We start from the raw sequence: 15,239 nt of genomic DNA, 5'->3' as shown, positions 1-15,239 counted from the left end.
CACCATCCAGAACTTGGTCTTCTTTACAGATTCATTTAGTTTGCTGAGATCCAAGATGGGTCTCCAGTCCCCTGTTCTTTTTGGCACTAGAAAGAATCTTGAGTAAGTTCCGGATCCTATTTGGTCTGTGGGGACTTTGGATGACTCTTTTGTCCAGCAAAGTTTGAATCTCTATAGTTGCTTGTTCCCTTTGACTGGGTGAAACATCTGGGATGTTTTTGACATTTGGGATAGGAAGGCAAAATGGTATGGAGTAACCTCTGGATATTATGCTTTGTACCCACTTGTCTCTTGTGAGCTCTCGCCAGGCTTCTGGGTACAAAGACAACAGACTCCCGACTGCCTCCAGAGGAGGGCAGACAGGCCTCCTTTCATGAGAGCTGGAAGGGTCGGCCGCAAAAGGAATCTCAGTCACCCTGATTTTGCAGACCCCCTCTGCCGCTTGGATGGCATCTGCCATTACTTCCCCCTCTGCCCTGGGGAAGGATTCACCTTGTCCATCTTGAAAAACTCCCTGGGATTTTCTGAACCACATTCACCCCCCCGACCTTTGGGGTAGGGTCTAGAAGGTACGGAAAAACGTACTCCAATGGCAGAGAGAGTTTTCCCTTCCTGCTCAAATCTGGTGACTGTTTCTTTTACTTTGGGTCCAAAAATGAGGAACCATCAAAAGGGGCATTGACAAATGTAGACTTAAAGGGTTCCGCAAAGTTATGCAAGTGCATCCAGGAGCGTCTCCTTAGGGAAACTCCCAAACCCACTGCCCTACTTGCTCCATCTGCAGTGTAAGAGATCAGTCTCATGGAGGAGTTTACTACGAAGTTTAAGGTGGATAGCTGACAGAATACCTTATCTGAGACCCCTGCAGCTAGTATATTTTGAAGAGCATCTCCTAACTCTTTCAGGAGATCTCTTCGAAGTCTTGTAAAGTGCGTCAAGTAATTCAGCAATCGAAGGGCAAAAGTCGCTGATGAAAATATACACTTACCATATCTGTCCATTGATCTAGACTCCTTGTTTGGCGGATGAACAGATGAGGACATTTCGGAAAGCTCCTTCTTAGCAGCTGCTGCCACCACCATAGCATCTACATGGATGCCTTTTGTGAGAAATTCCTTGTCTGTTGGAGCTGTAATTAATTTACTGGCCTCCGAGGGACCGGTTCCCATTGCGTCTGATGACTCTCATGCCTTTCAACTAACTAGATCCACGAGTTTGTCGAAAGACAGAGACTCCCAGGTGGCTGAAGGTTGAGATCCAAAGGCCTTCGGATACACTGACTCCTCATTAGAAAGGTTGATGGGTTTCCAGCCACCTGTTTAAGGATTTCTAGGACATCCGCAATGAAGATATTCTCAGAGGGCAACCGTGGGGACCCTTCCGACTCCTCGAGGTCAGTGTCTGAGGTGACTGACTTGTCTGGGGAGTCCAGTTGCTTCCTCTTGCAGAGTCTCTTCCATGGAGCCTCCTCAGAAGGGTATTCTGGAGAGGTCTTGGAAGAGTGTTGTTCTCCCGATGGGGCACCCTGATGCCCAGAATATCCACTGTCCTGTGGCTGGGGTGGTGCAAAGAGAGAAGCTGGTGCTTGAGGGAGAAGAATGTCAGAACCTTTGTGTAGAGCTGTATGGGAAGACAGCACACTCATAGTCAGCTTAAAAGCTCCTCCCCCCTGATATGGGGACACCTTTGGTTCTGAAGAAGCAGAGGAGACCCCGGAGCCAAGGGGGATGGCTCTGATGCTGACGTGGGAGCCGAGCTCACCCGTGTGGAGGCCCTGAGAGGCAAGCTCGGAACTGAAAGTTCTTGGGTCTGAGCGTCGCCGCCAGGATCGACCAGACAGCTCTGGCTCCTTGACATCTCAGATGGCACTGACTATGTCTGAGCAGACAACGGGTCCGAAATCACCACAGTAGGTCTCAACACCAAAGTATCTACAATTGGTTCCAGACATTCTGGCTCCGATGTTCCAGATTCGCTCAGACGAGGAACTGACGTGGGTGAAAAGGTCTTTGCTGGCTTCGAAACCAACTGGGCTGGAATCGACAGGAGTTTTACCAGTGCTGGCATCTTCAGCAGTCTAATGCACCACTCTATCCACATAGACATCAGATAGGCTTCTGGAGGACCTAGAGGAAAGGGTTTGGTGAGTGAGATCTCTGTAAAATGGGAGATCGCAGGGTAGGGGAGACCGGTAACAATTCAGACAACCGGCTCCAAATCCGAGTCTCTCTTGGCTGTAAACTCTCTGGTGCCGAGGATGTTGATTTGTCTGATCCAGTAGGCTTTGGATTAGATGGAGTTGTCTTTGCTATCTTCTCTGGCAGTTCTGAGTGGCCAGAAGAAGATGAAGATGATCTCTTGGCAGGTTTATCAGTTTTAGCAGATGGGGACTTGGACTTATTGGAGGCGCTCTCTGACCTTCTAAGGTTTCAGAAAAGGGAGTCTTTAGAAGTCCTCTTATGATCAGTTTGTTCTTCCTCTCTAGTAAAACCCTAGAGTTAAAGGAATGGCAGAAAGTACATGATTCTTGCAAGTGGATGGATCCGAGACAGTATACGCATATACTACGTCCATCTGGCATTTCTTCGACCCCGGATGCCTTTGTTTCCTTCTGATCCTTAAGACATTATCACAAAGTGGGCAACAAGGCACAACTATTTTTTACACTAACTGAATACTAATACCATACTTTAAGAGTATATAATTCAGACAACACTCTAACAGGATATATAAATATATATAAATTCACACCAAACACTAATATAAAACAGCCAAAGATTTTCAAAAAAGAAACAACGCACCTTAATGATTTGCAGAAGAAAGGAATGGGAAAGAGCTTTGCCCTCTAATGAGCACAAGCTAAGCTAACTACAAGCTTAGAAGAAAGGATTAGACACGGTGAGTAGAAGCACTTCTAACAAACAGTGCGCCAGCAGAAAAGTTTAACAAAACTCTAAAAACGGAGATTAGGAAGCTGAGATCGGATAGAAAGCGGAAGGCCTAATGAGAAATGAGCGACAGCCAACCACTAATGCAATAACGGCTAAATATATGTAAACAACAAGCACACCGAAAGTGAAGTAACTCATTATAGAAGCTATATAACTAGCTAACTGACTAACTATATATACAAAAAACTAGGAATAAAGACAATTTTTTTGGAAAAAAATTCAACACTTAGCCATGGCCAAGATGAAGAGTCTCCAATCTTTTTAGCTGCAAATGAGATCTGGGGAATTACACCAGTGCATGATGGGATAGGGATTCAGCCACGAGCCAAGTAGAACTCTTCGAGCTTTAGTATACGGCCGAGTCAGAACCAATGATCGGTTCCGAACCCAACCAGTAAGAATGAAGGTGAGATAGGACTACATAACATCTATAATTCAAATGTTGAAAGGAATGATGATGATACAAGTGGGAAGTTCAAGAAATAAGGAGAGATTGGGATTTTGGCTGTAAACTCTAAGGAGAACAACATAAATCATACACAGAGTATTATACTCATAAAATAGCAGGGAGTATTCCAAGAACTAAACCAGCACAAAAATGGAGAACAGAAATTCTGCCAATAGGGATACAGATAATAGGCAAGAGAGGGCTGGAATTTATTGGAGAAAACTGGCAAAGAAACCAAGGTATTAAGAGCAAAGAACTAGAAATGGAAAGGTAATAGAATGGAAAGAGGACAAAATTATATTTGGACTGTGGGTTAGAGATTGCCTTCCCCATCAAGGACTGATATCAGAGGATGGACAAAGAAAAAGAAATAGGGGGGGTCCTAAACAAAAGAACAGCAATGGTACAGTTTTTAACAGAATCTAAACAGAAGCTGCCATTAAAAAAGGAATAATTAGTAGAACATATAAAATATTGCATGATAATTATAAGATTTAATCAGAGGAGCTTAGAAAGGATTGGGAAGAGAGACTGGATAAGCAATTCACAAACAGACAATGGGGGATACATGCATATCTCCCAAACATGCAACAAAGTCTAAAAGACTTATGATCTTTGTCTGGAAATGTTTACGTAGGTATTTTTATATCCCAAGTAGATTCCAAAGAATTTTTCCTCAGGTGGATAGCAAATGCTGGAAGTGTGATGGACAAGAAAGAGGTGGCTGGGAACATATTTTTTGCGAGTGTAGTGACCTAGCGGACTTTAGGGCTTCCTTGCAGACCGCTTTGTCGGAGATAATGGGTGAGCAGATTGGCTTGACTGGGGAGATTATCTTTTTAGAGCTATGATACAGAATCAGAATTGCCTAGACATAGTAAAGCCTTGATGAGTCTAATTATGGTAGTGCCAAAAAAGCAATTATTAGAAAATGGAAATCAAAAGTCTAAACCAACTTTTCTAGAAGTAGTGAATATAGTAACAGAGATAAAACAACTGGAATAGGAAGCTTTAGAAAAGGTATGGAGCAAACTATATAGGAAAGAAAATGGGAATTGTGGCGGCAATATATGCAGAGAAGGAATGAGGTTTAAGAGGCAGGATTTCAATGAGCCATATAATGCTTAACTGACCATGGCTGGATACGTAAGTGGTGTATAATGTTTGCAACTACAGTTGTTTCAATGGTGTTGGTGATGTATAATGTTTGCAACTAAAGTGGTGTCAATTTGTTTTTCATTTATATAAATGTAGAACTGCCTATATCATACATGATAATTAATAAAGATGTTTATTGGAAAACAAAAATGAAAGCAAATGACTTGTACATAGCATTCCTGAAGCAAGTAGATAAAAGTAGAGCACTACACAACTGGAACCACATTCCAAAAATAGAAGTTATGTCCTTACCATAACGTTCCATGTGGAGTGTTCATCTCGCCTTTGTTCTTACACCTGGGTTCGGAGCCGATCCTCGGCTCCGTGTCGGCCGCTTGGCAAAGCTCTGCATCGAGAAGAAGCTCGAGACCAGCCTAACTCCCACAATCCCCCTCTGCCTTTATCTCAGATCTAGTTTGCAAGCAAACCAGAAGCCAACAGAGAGAATATAACACATTCATGCCAACAAGAACAAACATAGTTGAAAAATATATCCACAACAACTGCATAAGGCAGAAGCAGGAGAACCAAACCAGACACCTAAACTGGACGTTCTTCCTGAGGGTGGGAGGGTGGGAATGTAAGAACAAAGGCGAGATGAACACTCCACATGGAACGTTATGGTAAGGACATAACTTCTATATGTGAGAGTGTTCAATCTCGCCGTTTGTTCTTACACCTGGGTAGCGTCCCTAGCTCCATATTCCTGAGGAACTCACGGGAGAACGTTCCTGAGCACAGTGGAACCAAAGGTTGCCCTGTCCCTAGAAATCCTGTCTACTTTGTAATGAGCAATGAATGTATGTGGTTTAGACCAAGTGGCAGCCGCACAAATAGTGTCTAACGGTAGGCGGGCTGCATGAGCCAGGGATGTAGATACTGATCTTGTAGAGTGCCCTTTGGGCTTGACAGGTAAAGTTTACTCCGAGGCAGCATAAACAAAAATAATACAATCGGAAAGCCATTTGGAAAGGGTTCGTTTCATAACTGCCATACCCTTCTTGCTGTCTGCAAAGGCTATAAAAAGCTGGTCCGTTTTTCTGTGATCTTTTGTTCTATCCAAGTAAAATCTGAGTTGTCTATGAACATCTAACTTGTGTAACATATATTCCAACTTATTGGAGTGGTTTTTGAAAAAGGTAGGGAGCTCAATGGACTGATTAATATTATTAACGGAGCAAACTTTGGGAAGAAAGGATGGATCAGTGCGAAGAGATACTCTATCAGAGTGAAAAATCAAATAAGGGTGTTTAACGGAAAGAGCTTGAAGCTCCGATACCCGTCTGGCCGATGTAATGGCCACCAAAAAGAGGGTCTTCCATGACAAAAATTTCAAAGGACAGGAAGAGGCTGGTTCAAAAGGTGGCAGCATCAGCTGAGATAAAAGAAGGTTCAAGTTCCAAGGTGATGTAGGACTTCTAACTGGTGGTCTAATATGGAAAGATCCTTTTAGAAAGGCCTTACAAAGTCTGTGAGCCATAATAGGAGCCCCACTTTCTTCCACATGAAAGTTTGAAATGGCAGCCAATTGCACTCTCAAGGTGGCAGGAGAAGCTCCTTGGTGGAACAGTTCGGTCAAAAACTCCAAGACCCTATTTAGAGAAGCTATCACGGGGTCCAATTGTTGTGTATTTGCCCAGTGCACAAAACGCTTCCATTTACTAGTGTAAATCTTTGTAGTGGAAGCTTTATGAGAAGCCACCAGTATATTTTGAACTGCAGGGGAAAGAAGATCAGACCTGGCTAAGTAGGGAAGCGGAGCAGCCAAGCTGCTAGTCTGAGGGAGAGTAGCGACGGGTGGGGAGCCCCCGACGAGTGGGTCAGTAGATCCGGCTCCGGGTCCAGAATCCAGGGTTCCTGAATTCGGTGTGCCAGAAGAAAGGGAAACCAGATTTGACGAGGCCAGAATGGGGCAATGAGGATAATCGTCCTTTGCAGGTTGTTGGCTTTCTGCAGAAACTTTGCAATCAGGGGGAAAGGAGGAAAGGCGTACAGGAGACCCGGGGGCCAATCGTGAACCAGAGCGTCCCTGGGGACTTCCCCTGGAGGGGGTAATAGGGCAAAATAGCTTCTGCATTTGGCGTTCATTGGAGACGCAAACAGATCGCAGGAAGGCTGGCCCCACTTGCGAAAAATTTCCTTCGCAACTGACTGTTTGAGGGACCACTCGTGAGGTAACAGGATAGCTCTGCTCAACCTGTCCGCTATGACGTTGGATAACCCCGGGATGTGCGTTGCTATCAGAAAGCGACCCGTGGACTCCACCCATTGCCAGATTCTCATGGCCTCTCTGCATAGTTGATAAGACTTGGTTCCCCCTTGTTTGTTTATGTACCAGACTACGGACATGTTGTCCGTCTGAACTGCAATTGTCCCTAGAGGAAGAAGGGGAGCAAAGTGTTGCAACGCTAGAAACACTGCCCTCAACTCTAGAACATTGATGTGCAGATTGTACTCCAAATTGGACCATTCGCCTTGGACTGTCTGTCCCTGAAAGATGCCCCCCCACCCTATCAGGGAAGCGTCCGTGGTCACCATAGCTGTCGGCGTGGGTAGCACAAATGGTCTTCCGCTGGAAAGATTGCAAGTCCGAAGCCACCAAGCCAGGTGTGATTTGCATATGTTTGTGATGTGAATTTCGTGCATCAGGGGTAACTGTTGGAATGACCATTGTGCAAACAGTAGCCATTGAAGAACTCTCATGTGCAGTCTTCCCAAGGGTATCGCAATGAGAGAAGCTGCCATGAGACCCAAAACCTTCAGAACCAGTTTCGCTGGGGATTTTCTGGATGATAGAAGAAGAGATATATGGTTTTGTAGGGAGGCTATCCTTTCTGGAGGAAGCCTTAGGATTAAGCAACGCGTATCCAATTCTGCTCCTATGAATGAGATATGCTGTGATGGCTGTAGTAAAGATTTTTCAAATTTACGGAAATTCCGAGATGAACACAGAGTTGTAGTGTGTAATCCCTGGCCTGAATCAGTCGACGCTCGGTGGTGGCAGAAAGGAGCCAGTCGTCCAGATACGGAAACACCTGGAATCCCAGGCGTCTCAAGTGAGACGCTACCACTGCCATACATTTGGTGAAAACCCTGGGGGCTGAGGTCAGACCAAAGGGCAGGGCTCGAAACTGAAAGTGACTGGCTCCCAGCCGAAGCAAGTGATCCCTGGACGCCCTGGCCATTTTGATGTGGTAGTATGCGTCCTTTAGATCTATTGAGCACATCCAGTCGTCCTTCTGTAAGAATGGAAGGATCGATTGAAGCGTGACCATCCGGAACTTTTCTTTCTTGATGAAGGTATTGAGTTTGCTTAGGTCCAGAATTGGCCTCCAGTCCCCTGTCTTTTTTGGAACTAAAAAGAACCTTGAGTAAGTTCCAAATCCTCTTTGGTCTGCTGGGACTGGTTGGATGACTCTTTTTCTAGCAGCTTTGAAATTTCTATAGCTGCAGGACCTCGCAGATGGGGCGGTACATCTGGGAGTCTTTTCTGCGGAATTGGGGGCAATAGGAAGGGAATTCTGTAACCTCTGGTAACAATGCTTTTTACCCAATTGTCTGATGTAAGACTTTGCCAGGCCTGAGGGTATAAAGCTAAGCGACCCCCGACTGCCTCCAGAGCAGGACAGTCGGGCCTCCTCTCAGGAGTGCTGGAAAGGTTTCCCGTGGAGTGTATCCCTGTCACCTTGGTTTTGCGGACCCCCTCTGCCGCCAGGGTGACGTCTTCCACCTCTGCCCCTCCTCTGCCTCTAGAGGGGCATCACCCTGTGTCCCTGGGAAAGAACCTTGGGGTTTTCGAAGCCACATTTTTCCTCCACGTTGCCCTTTGGGGTACGGTCTGGATGGGGTGGAAAAACGGACTCCGACAGCAGACAGAGTCTTTCCCTCTTGCTCACACCGGGTAAGGGTCTCCTTTACTTTTGGGCCAAAGAGAGTGGCACCATCTAATGGGGCGTTAGTAAAGGAAGACTTGAAGGCTTCCACAAAGGAACATAAGCGCATCCAGGATTGTCTACGAAGAGCAATCGCTGAAGTCGCTGCCCTACTCGACCCTTCGCTGCGTATGAGATCAGCCTCATGGACGAGTTTGCAATAGATGTAAGGGTATTGAGATGTGCTGTAACTTTCTCCGAGACAGCAGCATCTGTAGTACCCTGGAGGGTATCTCCCAACTCTTTGATTAGATCCCTCTGTAACCGTGTGAAATGGGTCAAATAGTTCAGGGATCGCATGGAAAAAGCCGCTGAACTAAAAATGCGCTTCCCATACCTGTCCATAGTCCTAGAATCTCCGTTAGGCGGATGGACAGATGAGGAAGATTCAGACATCTCCTTCTTCGTGGCCGCTGCCACCACCATAGCGTCCACTGGAACTCCCTTAGTTAGATAAGCCTTATCTTGGGGGGGGGGCTGTAATATATTTATTAGGCTTTCTAGGGACTGGCTCCACCGTGTCAGGTGTCTCCCACGCCCTCCGAGCAATCAATTCCATCAATTCATCGAAGGGCGGAGTGACCCAGGAGGAGGAAGGGCGAGCACCGAATGCCTTCAGCAAGACTGACTCATCCTCAGAAGGGGGTAGGGCTTGCCAACCACTTCTCTGTTTTAGGATCTCCAGGATGTCAGAAAAGGAGACATCCTCTGAGGGTGATTTTGGGGACCCTTCTGACTCATCCAAGTCAGTGTCCGATGTCAAGGATTCCTGTGGAGAATCCAAGTGTCTCCTCTTACACAATCATTTCCTCGGGACTTCCTCGGGGGGGCATCCGATGAAGCCTCCGAGGAAGAGGGGGCACCCTCCAGGGGTGGCTGAGACACTGGTGCTCGACGCTTAGATGTAGCCGTGGGTGCAGAGGAGGATAACGGACCTTTATGGGAAGGAGAAACCATTTCTGCTGAAGTGGTTGTCTGGGTAGACAACACCTTCCTCATGAGATCGAAGGCCCCCGGGTCCCGAGTCGAGGCATCCCCAGGTTCCGAAGAAATCGTAGGAATCCCCGAGACAGGCACCGATGGCATAGACCCCGAGGACGGAGCCGAGTCGATCCGAGCCGAGGCTCCGAGAGGGAGAGTCGGAACCGAAATATCGGTTCGACTCTCAGTCCCGGATCCAAGGATGGATCTTCGGCTCCGAGACTACGGCACTGGATCCGAAGGAGTCGAGGTGAACGGTGCCGACCGAGAAATAGACGGTTCCGGCACCGAGGGCTCCACAATCAACAGATCAGCCTCTCCCAGCTCCGAAGACTGGATAGGTCTTGGAGGAGGAACAGGTGGAGATAAGGGAAGGCCTTCGAGTCTCGACACCAACTGAGAGGAGACAGAGATGAGTTTAGACAAGGCCGTTTTCTCCATCAATTTCTGCACCACGCGGTCTACATCGGTGTCCGAGAGGGGTCTGGAACAACGCGTCGAAGGAATCGAAGACGGAGCCGACCTCAACAGAACAGGAGGAGGAAGGTCCGGCACTGGTTCCAAGACCCGAGGCTCGGTAACTGACAAAAGTTCAACACTTGGCCCCAAAGCCTGTGGAACCGGTGATCGAACTTTAAATGAAGAGCTCAGAGCCGATGACATGGGCTCCGACGTCTTCGATTCCTTTGAGGATTTAGATGCCTGATCTGATGCATCCAGAGCCTCTTGGAATGCAATCTTCAAAAGGCCCTTATCCATAAGTTTCCTGCGCCTATCTGTCATAACCCTTCCACTGAAAGAATGGCAGATGGAACAGTCTTCCTGCAGATGGAGAGGGCCAAGACAGTAGACGCAGGAACTATGATTATCTGTAACAGACATCTTTTGTCCACATTGGCACCGTTTGAAGCCTGATTTAGCCTTTTCAGACATGATACAAAAGAGAAAAGCCAGTACAAAAAGTCAAATCCAGTAAAAATTGTCAAATCCTATAAAGTAAGTCAAATCCAATAGTCAAGTCCAGTAAAAGTTAAAGGGTGGGGTAGGCCCCAAGGGAATAAACTCTAAGAAAGTATATAAAAACTATATACGGACCTGAGAAACCCTCGATACACTACTCACACACACACAATCAACTTTAAAGAGAATCTTTTATCCAAAAAATATAAGAAATAATTAATCTTAGCTTTGAGGTGGTCCGAGCTCATCAAAAATGATGCGAACGTTGCAGCGGCAAACTAGATCTGAGGTAAAGGCAGAGGGGGATTGTGGGAGTTAGGCTGGTCTCGAGCTTCTTCTCGATGCAGAGCTTTGCCAAGCGGCTGACACGGAGCCGAGGATCGGCTCCGAACCCAGGTGTAAGAACAAACGGCGAGATTGAACACTCTCACATCATTAATTACATCGACAATCGCAGCTTAACTTTGTAGAAGCCAACTGTATTAAGGAACAGGGACAATACTAACAATATAAAGGATCCTGCTAGACTTTCAAATGTCTTCTCAAGTTCCATCTCTATAATCCATAGAAAATATATGCCTGCCAATAGCTTGCATTCTGTCCTACCAAATTAAAGTTAAAGGGCAAAAACTGTAACCAGATGAACTGTCACTGCAAGAAGGAAAACAGATGCAATCTCCCAACAGGCTGCGATTCCTTCAAATTCATTACAATTCGCTTTAATTTCAGTCAGACAAATGAGGGATAAAGCAGACCGCACCTACAGCTAAGAAGACTGGTTAACCATTTTTAAACAAAGAACTGAGGGTTATGAAGGAAAAATCCACGGACAAGTAGAAAACTCCAAGTCAATAGACAGCCTTAACAGTCAAAGATGATCATGTCAATCAAAGAATTGTACATAGGTGGAAAATAAGAGCCATACCCAAGAAAACATATCCACCAAAGAAAAACAAGCAGAAGATACACACAAATACAGCAGGGAAGGCAGAAATGATTCAACAATCTTGAATGACTACCAATTACACAAAGAGACCACAACTTCAAAGTTGATCAGATAAAAAATTAAGTAAAATGAAGATACAGCCAACAGGCTATGCAGCCAATTACTGCTAGCCTGTCCTCTTAATACCTCTAACCCTCTTCCACCACTACAAGCACAAAATCTGCAGGGGAACGAGTATCATGCATGCAATCATTAGGAGGATTTTTCCTTCAATCCTAACACCTCCCTATGCTCATGACTCTACAAGCACCCAAGTAAAAGATGTGCAAGTGGCACAGACAGCAACCATGTAACTTATAGTGATTCCACACCACGACAGCTCCAATACGCTGGCAGGCCTTTGTTACTTAGGCATGTGCCCCACTCCTGACATACTCTCACCCCAAAGGAAAAGGATGGCTAGTTAAACCTCATCTTTTTCACTGCATCTCTGATTCCACCAGGTTCTGGGCCCCAAATCAAACATGGGTTGCACTCTAGATTTCATCTGTCTATGACACAGATCAGACCAAAACAAAAAACACTTGTGAAGAATATGGAACACTGCTCAGAATCTCTTCTTTCTGTACCACTGGGCTGACCTTTATATACGGTTTCTCAGCCTGGATGAGGAAAGCAATCTTATGGATATTTATTCTTTTCAGAAGGCCCGTACCCTCCCAATAAAAAAACATATTGTCTTTATTCATCTTTATCTGTTGGTATGGCAGAGGGAAGAAATACAACATCATGGAAGCTCAGTTATAATAAATGAAGTACAGGCAAACCCCCAAGAACTCTTACCTGTGCAGGCATCCCAAGCTCCACTGTTAGGCCAGCAAAAGGGTCCATGTAGACAGAGACAGCTCTCTGTGTGCAGTCTCCAATAAACTTATCAATGATGACATCATGTTCCTGTGTCCACATCTCACTTCTTAAGCCACTAAGTACCACTTGTTTTTTAATAAGGGGTTTCTAAACACAAAAAAAAACAAAATAAAAAAAATATTGTTGGGCACTACAAAATAACAGCTCTGACACATCGTCAGCCATTTATTACACATCGCATACGGCTCTCACATTTCAGCACAAGATGGTGGGTCACATACCATGCTTTTCCATGAATATAAAGACTCTCACTTACACAAACTTGTTATATTAAAACAGTTAAATAAGGATGCTGCAAAATTATGCAATTCTAGTTTCAATGACGCATTATTTCATTAAAATGCAACAATAAACCTTAAAAACAGAATCCTTGGGGATAGAAAAGGAAAACAAGAAGACAATAAATGAAAGCCATGAAATTACCATAGCAACACATCAGAATAGCCTGCTTCCATCCTTCTAAACTGATGAGTCTTTGAATCCAATCGGATCCGAATTCTGCCACTCTCCAGACTTTTGAATCCAAGGCTGTCTCCTTGCTGTAGCCATAATCCCCTCCCTTGGACTGACTTACCTCAGATTGAGTTTGCCCACTTATTATAGAAGAGACAATTAAGACACCACAAAAGGAATACTTTCTGAAAATACATAAAGGTAACCCCCCTCCCGTAGATACAGATCATAGGTATAACATGACAAGGCTCTTGGGAGATCAGTGTGGTCATTCCAGAACCTAGAAAATGTGAAATGAGATGCAGCAGGGGAACAGAGGGAGAAAAAGTTGAGCAAGACAAAAGCAGACAACACTGCTCTATTGTTATGATAAGTGTAGATCAATATGTATGTATGCCTTTAAAAAGCTTGCTAGGGGCTTGCACAAGTGTATAAATACTGAGCACGTGTGAGCCTGACTGTCATTTTGTAGTTAGCTGTTGAGATGTAAGCATGTATGTCTGTGTAGTCTGTCAGTTAATCAGTTCATTTATATTCTGTAATGCTGCTACCCATCCTGATGTGTTTCTAGGTAATAAGGCATATAAATGAACTACACCGCCTATTTGTCATCTATACGAGAGAGAGAGAGCAAGAGGAGCGACAATAAGTAGATTATTTTTGTATCCCATGTTGTCTCTTTGGTCTGTCCTCAACAGATGGGACAAAGTCCCCAACTATTCCAAACTTTGGGTAGACTCATGGAAAGCTATTCTGGAGAATGGTTAAACCAAAGGGTGCTCTGGATCTAGACTTCAAGTCCAGTTTGTAGTGAGAGATACGAAGATGTGGAAATTAGACCAAGTAGCTTCTGCACAAATGCCATCAACTTCTACTCTGGAAAATTAAGCAGCTGAAGTAACAATTGCTCTAGCAGAATGAACCTTGGGAGTGCCAGGCAGTGACAAACCCTTCTCCTTATATACATGATTGATGCAGTCAGATAGCCATTTTAGGAGTCGCTTTCAAAACTCATTTATCCAAGTTTAGCAGAAGACAAGAACACAGACAACTGGTCAGTCTTTGTAATACTGCTAGTGCAGTGTAACTAAAATATGAGCTGTCGATACACATCCAAAAGATGTAATGTATGCTCTCCCTTAATGAGGAAATGAAGAAAACATGGCTTGATTCAGCAAAAATTATGAACCTACCTTGGGGATAAACGAGGGATTAGTCCTAAGCAATACCCTGTCCTTGTAGAATATCAAATATGGAGGCTTACAAGAGCGAGCTTGAAGTTCTGAAATCCTTCAAGCAAAGTAGCCACAAGAAGCAGGTCTTCTAACAATGACATTTCAATTTAACTGTTGCTGCAAGTTCAAACTGAGCGAGGTCATGATAATGCTTGAAGCAGGACGGCAAAGTCCTAGGGTGCAGCAGAATCCCTGAGGGGAGAAAAGTGCCCCTTAAGAAGGCTATAGACAAGTTCAAAGTAGCAAATGGCTGCCAAATGGAATTTGATTGTTGAAAAGCTAGCTCCATCATGATAAATGCCAACCACAAAATCTAAGATGGCAGGAAGAGGAGATGAGAAGGGATCTATGTCTCTGCTGGATGCCCAAATAGAAAATCTCTTCCTCTTACTTCTGCACACATTTCTAGCCGAAGGTCCCTGCGAAGAAGTCAAAATAAGTATGAATTGTCATGAAAGCCTAGACTGCTTTAACCATCACAGGAACTGGAAAAACTATGCAGTTAGCTTGAGGTCTGCAAAGTCCATATGAGGCATTCTAGATGGGTGAGAGAGTAGGTCTGGAGCTGGGTCCAGCACACATGGTAGGTGTATCACAAGACCAAAGAAAAGGAAAACGCACCTGTAAAATATAAAAAAGGCAATAAGGATCACTGTACCTTTGCTCCACTCTGCTTTATACAAGAACTTTGGTATGAGAAGAATGGAAAGATATGCATACAAGAGATCCAGGGGCCAGTTGTGGACCACAGTGTCCCTCGGTAACTCCCCCTCTAGGAAGAGCAGGGCAAAGTAACTGTTGCTTTTGGTGATGGAGGGGATGACAAACAAATTGCAGCTAAGTTGGCCCCAGGGGTGGAAAATCTGATTCAAAACTGTTGGGTTGAGGGACCACTCATGAGGTAGAAGAATAAATCTGCTCATCTGCTACTAATGTGGACTTCCCTGGGATATGCATTGATACCAGAAAGAGGTGAGAAGACATCATCCACTGTCAAATGACAAAATGGGTAAGAATGTGTTTCCCCCTTGCTTACTGATGCTCCAAACAACTGACATATTCTCTGCCTGGATGGCAATCACCCCCTGCAGAGGAAATCCTAAAAGGCCTGCAATGCTAGGAAGACTACTTACATCTCCAGGACGTTCATGTGAATGCTGGTATCCAAAGGGAACTACAGGCCTTGGACAGTCTTTCCCAAGAAATGCCCCCACCTTAGTAGGGAAGCATCCGTGACTGCTGTGGCCC

General features: G+C 45.0%; 1 protein-coding gene across 1 annotated transcript in view; it reads right to left on the bottom strand.

Moving 5' to 3' along the window:
• Window positions 1-15,239, bottom strand: part of DNAH2 (dynein axonemal heavy chain 2) — a 6,636,854-nt gene that overhangs the window by 6,456,817 nt on the left and 164,798 nt on the right. The window contains exon 4 of the mRNA XM_044077324.1: window positions 12,220-12,390. Coding sequence (XP_043933259.1) covers window positions 12,220-12,390 — 171 coding nt within the window. The remainder of the gene's footprint in view (window positions 1-12,219; window positions 12,391-15,239) is intronic.

The sequence above is a fragment of the Protopterus annectens genome, chromosome 7.part0, assembly GCF_019279795.1.
Source record: "Protopterus annectens isolate FY-2018-M chromosome 7.part0, PAN1.0, whole genome shotgun sequence".
Lineage (NCBI taxonomy): Eukaryota > Metazoa > Chordata > Ceratodontiformes > Protopteridae > Protopterus > Protopterus annectens.
Note: the sequence above shows the minus strand (reverse complement) of the source record. Positions and strands in the feature narration are given on the sequence as shown.